The following is a 13089-nucleotide window of genomic DNA, read 5'->3' on the forward strand; positions in this document are numbered from 1 at the left end:
TATTGTTAGAGTTAAAGAGCTTTAGAACACTTGCCAGAGCAGGGCAGACACCAGGCCAGCTCAAGAGGCCCAAAGGGGCTGAGGACCCGAGGGACTGAGAGGCCATTGAACCAGGAAGCAGAAGCTGAAAAGATAAGGATCACAGGAAGCAGAGCTGCCTCAGTTTCAAAAGGTAGGGCCAAGACCTCTGGGGTTCCAAAGGGTGGAACCACGGCCTGCTGGGGCTCAAAGGGTGGGGCCACAGCCTCCTAGGTTTCAAAGAACAAGATCTTCACCAACTCAGTTCTGCAGTGTGGGGCTGTCTTTCGTGAGTGCCAGGGGGATGGGGCCAGATCCAATGCCTAAAGCTCAGGGGCAGGGCTGCCATGCCCAAGGGGCAGAAGAGCAGAAGCTGCCAGGGCCGTGGTGGTGGAGTCACCACTCAGATGGATTAGGAAAATGAGGCCACCCGAAGCCAAGGGAGCAGAGTTGTTGTCCCAGAGGGCCTGGAAGGTGGAGGTGAAACCCAGAATAAGGGTCTTCAATCAGAATCCAGAGAACATGGCAAAACCGTGAGTCTGGAGAGCAGAGCCACTGCCTGGAAGGTCTCAGAGAGCAGAGGATTACTTTCAAGATTTGAGAGCTAATGTAAGTTGTTCTGCTGGATTTTTTGACTTGCTTAGTGCCCATTATTCCTTTTTCCCCTCCAGTTTCTCCCATTTGTAATAGAAATGTCTACCTTGTACCTGTTCTATCATTGTACTTTGGAAGCAGATAACTTGTATTCTAGATTTCACAGATGAAGAGGAATTTTGCAGATGAGATTTTGGACTTGGAGTTTATTTAAGACTTTTGGGATGCTATGATGGGGTGAATGTGTTTTATATGTGGCAAGGACATAAATTTTTAGAGGCCAAAGTGTAGAATGTTATGGATTGAGTTGTGTCCCCCAAAATATGTATCAACTTGGGTAGGCTGTGATTCCCAGTTATTGTATGGTTGCCCGCCATTTTGTGATCTGATGTTAATGAGGTAGGATTAAGAGGCAGTTATGTTGAGGCAGGGTACAATCTACAGGATTAGGTTGTATCTTGAATCAATCTCTTTTGAGATATAAAAGGGAGAGGTGAGCAGAGAGAATAGGGACCTCACACCATCAAGAAAGAAGTGCCAGGAATGGAGCACATTCTTTGGACCCAGGGTCCCTGCACTAAGAAATCCTAGACCCAGGGGAAGATTGATGACAAAGACCTTCCCCCAGAGCTAGCAGAGAGAGAGAGAGAAAGCCTTCCCCTGGAGCTGGTGTACTGAGTTCAGACTTCTAGCCTCCTAAACTGAGAGAATATATTTGTCACAGCCATCCACTGGGGTATCTCTGTTATAGCAGCACTAGAGAAATATGACAGGATGTAAGCCACATGACAGAATATGCATAAAATACGGACCATTTCAGAGACTTGGGATCATCATTTAAAGAGTAGCAGAATTCTGAAACTAGGGTGCAGAGAAGGAACTGGACAAGGAATGAGAAGCGATATTAAGGGATCTGTGAAGCTATTGGAAAAGATTTAGGGCAGAGGCTGAGGGATGGTGCCAGCTAGGGGCAGAAGCATTGGGCTATTTGATGATGAATGTGATAGTTTTAGAAATAAAATTGCTGATTTTGTTCTCTTGATGGAATCCCGGGCCAGCACTGTAACCTACTTAGGGAAGATAGGAAAGGAGGCAAGCAGCAACACTTTCACGGTTCTGGTGAAATGAGTTCCTTTATGTAGCCTTTTCTAGGGTTCTCTGGAAAAACAGCTTGAGATTTTTCCCCTAAGTCCTGAGGAGTTACCTTTGCCCTAGTATTTTACCCCAGAGGGTTTGTTACTTTTGTCTAGGTTGGTGGACATTTCCTAGGTAAAGCTATAAACAATTTGGTTTGATACTTTCGTCTGGTCCTGGGCTGTAGCCTGCCCTGTGATTGGTATGCACCTTGCAGGGATTGGTCAATAGACTATGGAAATTAAGTGTCTGTAGCCTATTATGCAAATAAAGTGTCTGTGGCCTGCAGACACTTTGGGGATTGCTTAGTTCATGGTCCTGGTGGAAGAGCCATGCTGGAAGATGATGTGGCGTACGTGTATAGATGCAGCACCCCACAGACATTTTTCAGGCAGAAAGAAGCAGAAAGAGAAGCACAAGAAAGAAAGAAGAGAGAAGAAGCAGAAAGAAGGGAGGCCAGAAACCTCCTAAAAGAGCTGTAACACAAGCAAGGACTGTAACACTGAAACAGTTAGAGGCCTGGAAGAGGCCCAGCAGCAGAGCCCTGGGCGACAGGCAGCAAAGCCAAGTGGAGCCTGTCCTCAGGAGGCTGAGACGAGGCCTAAACAGCCAAGAGGAATGGAGACAGCCGTCCTGCACTGAAGAAAGGAGACTTTGCCTATATGCTCCTTATTGATCCTGATCCCAAGTCGTGTGGTTACTTCCTTAATAAACCACTTAACTGTACGTACGGCTCATGAGCTCTGTGAGATGTTGCAATGAATTGCGGGACCCAAATAGGGGAAGGAAGAGTGCTGAGGGGAGGGAGAGTGGCCAGTGTCAGAGGTGCAGTGGTGCAGCAGTTTGGAGAATGTGGGAATCTGGGATGTATTTGACCTCTGCTCATAGGAATTGGCTTTGTGCCAATTTTATATTTCATGTTATCCATACACAGTGAATGGTGTTTTTCTGAAAAATAATATTAAGAAAGCATCAGAAAAATAAAGGAACAACAAATGAGTAGCTACACATGTTTCTAAGTCGTTGATTTGTTCTTTTGCTCAATGCTTATCAATTTTTTTATTAGAAACTCAAGAGTTAGGAGGGAAATCGGTGATGAGGTTCTGTACTCAGTAGTCCCTGAGCTCAACTTCAGAAAGTCTGAGTAATTAACCATGTGACTAGCTGCTTGGTGCCCTGATATGGAAATGGGGAAGGAGGCCTATGGCCAGGGATAAAGAAGATGATTGACATTACAAGACTTATACAGTGTCTACCGTGCATTTCAGTGGTAGGATTCTTGCTTTCCATGCGGGAGACCCAGGATCAATTCTCAGCAAATATGCCTCATTCATAGCCACCACCCCTCTGTCAGTGGAGGCTTGCATGTTGCTGCGATCCTGAACAGGTTTCAGTGAAGCTTCCGGACTAAGACAAGAAAGAAAGTCCTGGCAATCTACTTCTGAAAAAAAGCCCATGAAAAACCTGGTCCAATTCATAACCAATCATGTGGATGGTGCAGGACTGGGCAGCATAATTTCATTCCATCATGCATGGGATCGCCATGAGTCAGGCCCAACTCAATGACAGCTAACAACAAAAACAAGCGTATAGTAAGGAGAGTTCTTCCTGTCTTTTTCTTCTACCTCTTTTTCTTCCTCCTGTGACATCTCCCCCTGGTATCCCAGTGCTGAGATTTGGGGTTAAGCCTCATTGTCAGGAGGAGTTTCAGCAAACATATTATTACAAAGAGCCCTGCCCCTTCAGAACAGTAACACTGTAAAACAGAAGCACATTTTGGGTTTCATGGAGATCTAGAATTTATGAAATAAGCATCTTTTGTTTTGTTTTTTTTAGTGTGTATGTAGCTTTCAAGCATATTTTCACTCCCCACTTATTTGGTTAATTAGTTCTGAGCTAAATCCAGGTGGGTCTCTCCGACACGCCAGGAGTGTAACATGCCGCCCCGGGGCCTTGACCTTGACCTGTATAGTGATACGCCATTCAAAGTCTACCAATTTGGATTCATCGTATGACAAGGGTAGCATGCATGGGATTTACCAAATGTGGAGACAACACTTGCAGAGCCTGTGCCTCTGAGCATCAACCCCATGCACCCCACAGTGGCAGTACGTCTTTAATCACATGCCCTGTGAGACCTGGAGTCCTAGAAAGACCCAGGCCAGGGAAAGGAAATACTGATTCTGATGACACACTTTTTCTAAGGGATTAGAGCTCCTTAGAGAAGACTTTTCCGAAGTTGGCTGGAAGTAGCAATAACAAGTAGGGCTTAAATATTTAAAATATCAAGGTCTCATGATTATGCTTAAGTAAGGATGAGTGACAGCCTGGTCTCTAGAAGATTTTTAAGATGAGCCCAATGGAGTTGTCATGTAGACTCTGACTTAGAGAAAAAGGGCAGAGCACCCCAGTTTCCCAAAGTGAACTGAAACTCGAAGGTAAAAGTGATTCAACCATGAGCAACGATGACTGGAGTTCAGGGACGGCCTGGATCCTTGTCTAGCATGGAGTCCATATGCAGGGCCTCAACCCCTCTAAGCCTGATTACTCTCACACCCAGAGGGGTAATAGGGAGATTTGCTGACCACATAGAACTTTCCTTATAAATCACATACTCCTCCTTTTCAAAATGTAGGGGATGTTATAGTCTGTAGACACAAGTTTGTCAAAAGGACAAAGCTGCATGAGTCTCTGTCATTTTGCTGTACTAGGGGAGCTGCCTTGATCAGTGTCAGGAAATCCCGTCCCATCAGTGCTTATGACCACTTCAGGATAATGCATCTGCCAGAAGAAGAGCAGCCTTCCAACCAAGGGTTACTTAAATTGGAGGCTCCAGGAACCCAAGAGTGAGGAGCAAGGAACCACTCAGCCTCCCATCCTGAAGTATTCTCCGGGAGCCACCGCCCCTGCCCCTCACCCCACCTGTGCCCACAGGATGCACATAACCTCCATCTCTCTTCACTGTAAGCCCTGCTGCCCTCCAGAACCTGATAAGAGAGAGTTTCACAAGAGGATGGTATCTATCTCCGTGGTGCCCACACAGGGTAGTAAGTGGTGTTGACAGCCATGGAGGCTACACTGGGCCCAGGTGGGGGGCGCATGCATCAGGAGCAGTGGGGCATGCTGGGTTGAGCTGCCACCTCCTGAGGTCATCAGAGGCCCTGGTGACATCCTTCTTGTCACTCAAGCAGTCCCCAAGAAGGGAAGAGTCTCAGTTTCCCACCCCACCCGTGTCAGAGCATGGCCTTCCTGAGAAGGGCTGCCCCCTGTGAGCCTGAGTCCCTAAAATGGGAGGAGATGGGATACAGGGACTGATCCCTGGCAAATTTTCCTGCATACCTTTTAAATACAATAGATGAGGGACATGGGGAACTCCAAGAATGGAAGAAGAAATGAAAGAATGAATGAATGAAGCCAGCCAGGGAAGGGGGCCTTACATGAACCTGTAGCAATGGCTTAACATGACCTAGAGAGTTTGATTTACTCAACACCCTGCACCTACACGCAAAATAGTAACAATAATGATAATAAGATACCATCATTTATCCCTGTAGTGATGTCCCCGGAAATTAAATTCGAAGGGAGAAAGTAGAACTGCTCAGGGACCCAGAACATGCTCTGAGATGCCTTTAATTGCTCAGGTGCCTGCATGGACACAGAAGTGACCACCGCTCTCTAGCAGAAGAGGAGACTCCACTGTGAAAAGCCAGAGGCTCCTTTCCCACCTACTTGTCCACGCAGGTACTGTTCAGGAGGGTGAACTTGGTATAGAAAGGAAGGACATCCACGAGGAAAGTGCAGCGGACCTGAAGAAGAGTAATTACATGAGACAAAATTAGAAAAATATATTACACTGGGAGCATTTAGCAGGTAGTATAAATTAGGGCCTTGCAATGCATTAAAATTACAAAATGATGAAAAGCCAGGACACCACAGGAATTTGGGGCAGGGGTTGCTGAATCAGACCACCTGAGCCGAGGGGCTTCTGAGAGGGAGTCTGGTTGGCGCATCTCCTGCCTCTGAAGGGCCCTTGTCCCCTGACAGCCTCCCCATGCACATGATGCTGCAGCAGTCCCCTGTGTGGCCCAACCATACATCCTCCAGCTGGGCAGCAGCTATAAACCAACCTCAAGGAGAGGTGCTCTCAAGGCTGCGGGTTGGCAGTGTGAGACCAGCCCGCTGAGGGCATCCAACCTGATGGAGACCCATCCTCCACCTGCAGGACCCCTGTGTTGGCTGCCGTGGTGACATTAGAGCTCTGGCTGGCTGGGAATTCTCCTTGAGACCCAGGAAGATACAAGGAGATACTAGAAGACCAGGTAAACTAAGCAGTCCTCCAATCCCAAAGAACAAGAGAAAAGAAGAATGAGGACCACAGGGAGAATGCCGCCTGCTTGCACCCCCAGGGACTAGGAAGGGAAAAGGGAACGACCTGTAGAGAGGGCTCTGCCTGGTGAGGAAGGACCAATGGTGCTGACAGGTCGTCTCTGGTCAACCAGCCTCGCCATGGGCAGAGGGTCCACAGCTAGCCCTGGGAGCCAGGCTCTGTCTGCTTAAAATGACTACTCTGTCCCTCCAATGGAGGTACCCTAAGACCTGCTGGAGAGGGGTCAGGAACTCTCATTCTGCCCCAGGACCATTCCCGGGTGGTTTTCCTAAGCCTCCTCCCAAAGACCCACTGAGGTGGGTATTTTTCATTCTGACAAGATACATTTACGGGTGGATTTTAATCTCAAACCTTTTTCTCTCCTGGACCTTTTTGCAAGGGGCAGTTCTCAATGTCTTCTTCATGTTTTTTACAAACTGTGCGGCCCATCTCCAAGTCCATTAAATATATCCAACTAAACCTCTGCAAGAAGAAATTATAGAAACTGCTGTGAAATAATTACTGTACAGGAATGAGAAATAGAGAACCAAGGAGAAAAGTGGATGGATGGCTAGAATATGCACATGTATATAAATAAGGATATACGTATTACTTGTGGTTTTTCCATAGGTATATAATCAACAGAAAAAATGTACATAATTGTCCCTAAGACATGCACTAGAATATTCCAGAAGCACTCTTCCTAATGGCCACTTCAACTGGTGTTCACATCAACAGTGCAATGAGTATGTAAGGTTTGGCACACTCACACAATCAGGTGCTACACAGCCTGAGCCCGCACACCCCATGGCAAACCTAACAGTACAACGGGTCTCGCGAACATACTGGTAAGCAGCACAGGCTAGATGCAAGGAAATGCTAAGTGAAGTCTTTGTACAAAGTAGGAAAGCAGGTAAAACTAATCCATTGGATTAGAAAATCGGGGTCAAGCCATCCCTTGCAGGGAGTAGTGCCTGGATGAGAACGTGAAGAAACTCCTGGGATGCTGAGAACGTTCCGTCTTTTATGTGGGTGTTGCTTGCAATAAAGTCTCATCTTGGAGACATTCGCTGAGCTGAAAATTCATGAGTCAGGTGCTGCTCTATATGTATACTAATATATTAATAAGACTTCATTAAAAGTTACGGTTTTCACTTCCTTAGTTATGTTATTGTTGTTAGCTGCCATCGTTGGCCTGTCCAGTCCTGCACCGTCCCCATGACTGGTTGCAGATCAAACCTTTGTGATTCATAGAGTTTTCATTGGCTAATTTTTTGGAAGTAGATGACCTGCCCTTTCCTAGTCCATCTTAGTCTGGAAGCTCCACTGAAACTTGTTCGGCATCACAGCTGTGCTGAGGTGTATTGGCCAGAAATCAAATCCAGGTCTCCAGCAAGGAAGGGGAGAATTCTTTCACTGAGCCACCACTGCAGCCTCCTTAATTATAGACCCATGAAAAGTTGGGAAGAAGTCAGAGAAAGGAAATAGATCCAGCCAGGAAGTAACCCAGGCTGGGGCATACTTCTCATAGGGCTGACCTGGAAATTCTCCAGAAAGCTGGACTCTTTTAGGGCTCAGCCATTGACAGGTGATGTCTACTAGTGCCCCAACACCTGCACACATGCTCATTCACATGTGCTCTTCCCTCCTTGCAGGCCACCCAGACTCTGAGTTACGACTGGGGGCAGAGGCAGGGGCAGCAACAGTGGAGTCATTTGTGGCTGAGGGTTCCTGTGGGCCAGCCAGGGCCCAGGCTGGGGATCAGCCTAAAGGAGAGGCCACCATCAAAGGTGTGGGAGACATGAGGAAAGCTGATGTGCTCTGTGTGGGGAGGGAGGTTACATGGACCCTCTTCCAGAAGTTTGTTGCAAATGTAGGACTCTCGATGTCAGAGTCCCTGCTGACAGCACACTGACCTAGGGCTTCTCATTCAGGGGTAGATCTTTTGCAATGGACAAAATTCCTGTCCCAGGGTGGACTACCATCATGATTCCACTCAAGGTAAGCCAGAAAGAATAAATATCAGCGGGAAAGCTTCATATAACCAGATGCCAATGACTCCTAAGCGTCTATCAGGTCCAGCCCCTCCCTCCCCTCAGGCTTTGTAATCCACTGCCTCCGTGGCCATGCATCAGGGGTAATGAATGTGATTAGTTCTGCCTAGACTCTTCTGTTCTCCCTCCTCTTTGCTTCCTCCAGCTGCCATCTTCTCAGCTGGGAGAATCACTTATGGCTCATGGCAAGTACGGGGGGTGGGAGGGAACACCCTGAACACCCGTCTTCTCTCATATCCACATCAGCCATTAGTGCTGGCTCTGTCTCCAAGTAAAATCAGCCACCTTCCAGCCACCACCCTTGTCTCAGAGACTATCCTCACTCACCTGTCCTGAAGGGCTGTCCTCACCCACCTGTGTCAAGCTTCCCCAAGCTTCAGTGGCCACTGTGCACCAGCACCAGAGATGCTTGCTGATGCAGGATTCAGACTGTCATTGCCCTAAGTCATCCCTCCACATCCTCCCATTACACTGAGGACAAAACCCCAACTCCTTACCAGGGACTGGAAAACTCTAGGTAGCCACATCCTCCACCCCTGCGTTTCAGGACTTCCTTGCCTGGGACACAGGAGCCGAGACCTCCACCTGTGCCCCAAGCACACCTGGCTGGCCCCAGTCTCGGGGCCTTACAGGGCTATCTGTCTTTCTCTTCCCCAGCCCTTCCTCTGCTGGATCCTTCAGTCCTGCCCCTCCTGAAGAGGTCTCCCTGGTCACCATCTGAAGAGCCAGCCCTTTCAGCACAGCTCACCCCCCACGAGTAGGCCCCTCGGCCAGGACTGCGTTTACCATGCCTGCTACTATATCACTGGCAGCTTTGGGTGCTTGCTCATCCCCTGTCTATGGTCCTGCTGCTTCCTGCACAGGCCCCACACGTGCAGCCGCTCCATAAATGTCTGCAGATGTCACAAATGAAGGTCATCTCAGCCATGACTCATGTCACTCAGGCCCAGCATTGTGTGTCATTACTCGGGTGTGCCAGCCCCCGAGCCCGTGGTGCATCTCTGTGCCCGTCTTTTCTTCTGGATTTTTCTTTTCAGCTTCTGACCTACCTCTGCCATCCTCACCCCTCTCAGTCATCTCAGTATCAGCTCTCTGCTCCTCCATCTCACTCTGTAGCAGAATTTCTGACCTCCACGTTTTCCTTAGAGCCCTGATGGCACGGCAGTTAAGCATTTGGCTGCTAAAACCAAAAGATCAACAGCTCGAATCCACCAGCCACTCCTCGGAAACACTATGGGGCAGTTCTACCCTGTCCTGTAGGGTCACTATGAGTCGAATCAACTCATTGGCAATGGAAAAAAATAAAATATTTTCCTTATGTTTCTCTCTGTCCTTCTACCCTGTTGCTCAAGGAAGGGCTCCATTCTTTAAAGGAAACGAACCAAAAATGTGAAGCATTTCTGTTGATACCTAGTAATTTTTAAATATTTACCAAATTAAAAAAAAAGCAATGGCTCTTTTCTGCACACCAAGGCTTCCCCAGCCCCAGGTCTGGTCCAGGGCGAATGGGAGAGCAGGGGACAGGCCCTCGTACGCACCTTGCCCTGGCTCCGCCGAACCCGCAGTAACTTATAGGCATACTCATCTATGTTGTCCTCATTGTACCGAAATATGGCAAACTCCATTGACATGAGGAAGTAGCTCAGGTTCTTACTGACGTCCTCAAACTCATAACGGATACTCCAGACTTGCATCCCCAGCACCACGAGCACCAGAAGCAGAGTCACCTTCCGGAGCATGGCTGTCCTCAGTATCAGCACGGGGGGGGGGGACTGGGGACACACTGGCCAACAGGGGCCAGATGGGAGGGAGGAGGGAAGGAAGCTGCTGCTGACAGCGTCCTTCACAGCTCAGATCCCACACATCCCGCCCAGCAGAGGCCCTGAACTAGTCACCTCCTCTCTCCAACTGACACCTCTGTCCAACTCCTCTGCCCTACTCCCCCACCTGGCCCTCCTGTTGTCAACAGCACAGCAAGTGGCCTTGGTCTCACGGACACACATTAAACACACTCTGTTTGCTGTACATCTTCAGGGCTGTCCCTCCTGGGGCCTGGGAGTAGAGGCTGTGCCCACAGCAGTGCAGCCAAGGATGGGCAGACTCTCAGAAACTCATAGGAGACATGGTGGGCCTGGATTCCTGGGAGAAGAGCCAGGTCTGCCTGTAATCTTAGCTGCAGCCCAAGGCCTCAGTCAGACTCTTCACGGACAACCGGGGGAGGAGGGGTGGGGGAACAACCTCTGCCCAGTCTCCTTCCCAGGGAAGCTGCTGGGAAGTGAAGGGGCTGAGGGGAGTAAGAGTGCCAGGGACTGTGAGAGCCACCCAAGTGTGTGAGGATGCACTCTGCACGGTAACCACCTCCAACCTGGGCTCTGGGCATTGAGCACCTGGGCAAACATGATCTCAGATCGGGTGTGGGCCTGGGCCATGGCCTTGAGGACAGGAATTGATGATGTGTGTGCAAGATAGTGGACACCCTCTTGATTTGTAAAGCATCAATTGGTGGCTGACCGAGTCTGGGCTCTAAGAAACGGTGGGCCACCCACCTCATCGATTGTTCCCTCCCTAGAAGCTACAGGCACCAATCCTTGCCTATCTTCATCATTCCTAGCCTTGGTTAATTATAATATCTCATGGCCCTCTTTGAGATTTGCAGGATTGGTAATGAGGCCCCCTCTTCACTCCTGATGTGGCTTATGACTGCCTACTCCATTTCTGTATCTCTCTTGCCGAGAGTAGCAAGTCTATTAGACTTTTCAAAAAAGCAACTTTTGACCTTCATGATCCTCCCTATTATGTCTTTGTTTTCTATTTTACCCATTTCTGAAGTTTTGTTAGGATCTTTTTTTTTCTTTTCTGAGTTCAATTTGTATTTCTTTGTCTGGTTTCTTGAGCTAAAGACTGAGGTCACTGTTTGCCCTCCTGCCCCTGCCCTAGCATACGCAACTCTGCGTGCTCCTCTCAGACTGACGTCAGGAGCATCCCCACATTTGTTACAAAGTATGGTTGTAAGCGTTTATCCCAGAACTATATCCTAATAACCATTGGGTTTACTTCTCTAGTCCATGTGTTATTTAGAGATGTATTGCTGAATTTGCAAACATTTAGGGGAGTTTCTAGATAACTTTTTCTTCTTAGTTTCTACCTAAATTTTACTGTGGCCAGAAAACATACTCTGTGATATCAATTCTTTGATGTTTGTTGAGATTTGCTTTATGGGTCAGAATATGGTCGATTTTGATGTGACCCTCCTAGCTCACAAACGACCCACTCTGCATTCTTGGGTGAATGTTCTACATAAATTAAAGAGCAAATTTGTTTCATGGATTCTTGAGTTGTTTTATATGTCTACTGATTTTCACTTTGTGGGTTCTATCAGCTACCAAGAGTAGCGCTATAATCTCTTCCACTAGGATTGTGGGTTGAGATCCAGGGTGTAATGCATTCTGACACCATCTGCCTCATGTTGAGCCAAACTTTCCAGCTTAAAGGTTCAGCCCTCTAGAGAATGCCCTCACTTCAGACGCCAGTCACAAGCTTGAGGGTCCCCAAGCCACTCTCATTTCTGGTTTGCTGGTTACAAATTTGGGATTCTCCAGTAACCCCTCAGGACACCAACCATGATCTCAGGGGTCCCCAGGTCCCTCTCACTTCTGACCTGATGGCTACAAATTCAGGGGTTCCCACTATCCCCTCATGTTCAATAATCGCTAGAATGATTCACAGAACTCAGTAAAGTGCCATACTTTTAATTACAGTTTTATTGTAGCACAATGGTACAAATCAGAACCAGGCAAACAGATGCATAGGGCGAGGTCTGGGAGGGTCCCAAATGCAGAGTATCCATTGTCCTCTGGGACCAGTCACCCTCCTGGTACATCAACATGTGACAATATGAAAAATATTGTCAATCAGGGAAGCTCACTTGAGCCTAGGTGTTGAGAGATTTTATTAGTTTTATTATGCAGGCAAGTTTAATTGAATCATTGACCATGTGATTAAATTCAATCTCCAGCTCCCATCCCCTTCCTAAGGGTCCAGATGATATCAGTATCTCAAAGTGCCAAGCCTCTAATCACATGGTTTGTCTTTCTGGCATGGCCAGCCCCCATCCCAAGTCATCTCATCAACATAAAATATCAGATATGGTCCAAGGATCCACCACAAATAACAAAGGCACTTTAATCATACAGGAAATTCTAAGGCTTTAGAGGTTATCTCTCAGGAACCAGGGACAAAGTTCAGCCTCTTTTTTTTTTTTTTGTACAAGCCACCTCTGCCCTTTGGCTATGGCTCCCTTACAGAAAGATGACCATCTCTGCCTAAGCATCTGCATTTAGTATAGCATTTATATAATAGAGATAGCCATTGTATCAACCCAAATATGCCTAACATTTGGTGGAGCCAAGATCGGGTAGTAAAGTTTTTTTTTTTTAGGAAACTTTTTTTTTACAACTTTGTCACTAACTTTGACTGTAAGAATCAGCATCAAGATGGTTCCAACTTCCCTATTACTTCTGATACCAGCCATCCCATGGCATTGTCTCTCTCTCTACTGGGTTCAAAAATTTATTGCAATGTCCACAAAACTCAGAGAAACAACATACCTCTGATATCAACTTTAGTATAACAGATAAGGATATAAACAAAGGATGAAGAGGGTGAGATCTGGGAGGGGGCCCAACATGAAGCTTCAATACCTCAAAAGGGGACTCATTTACCCTCTCAAGAGCAGATGTACACTCTCACCAATCAAAATTCTGAAACAAGAAATTCTACGATGCCTCTCAGTGGACTCCGATTATTTGGCCACTCCTCTCGGTGGGTTCCTGGCTTCTGCCAGGACAGTTCTAGTCTGACCCCAGTTCTAGGCCAGCATCACAATAGCTTTTGGAGCAGAACTGCTCTTGGGCAGCCCACTGC

At 47.6% G+C, this 13089-nt stretch overlaps 1 protein-coding gene across 1 annotated transcript; it reads right to left on the reverse strand.

Annotated features, from left to right (window-relative positions):
* Positions 1-5314: 5314 nt before the first annotated feature.
* LOC100672908 (probable cystatin-16) lies at positions 5315-9931 on the reverse strand. Its single transcript, XM_010591801.3, has 3 exons — positions 9705-9931; positions 6485-6595; positions 5315-5552 (listed from the first exon to the last, which is right to left on the reverse strand). The coding sequence occupies exons 1-3, from the start codon at positions 9903-9905 to the stop codon at positions 5472-5474; spliced, it is 393 nt and encodes a 130-aa protein (XP_010590103.1). The 5' UTR covers positions 9906-9931; the 3' UTR covers positions 5315-5471.
* Between the last annotated feature and the right edge of the window lie 3158 nt (positions 9932-13089).

The sequence above is a fragment of the Loxodonta africana genome, chromosome 24 (assembly GCF_030014295.1).
Source record: "Loxodonta africana isolate mLoxAfr1 chromosome 24, mLoxAfr1.hap2, whole genome shotgun sequence".
NCBI lineage: Eukaryota > Metazoa > Chordata > Mammalia > Proboscidea > Elephantidae > Loxodonta > Loxodonta africana.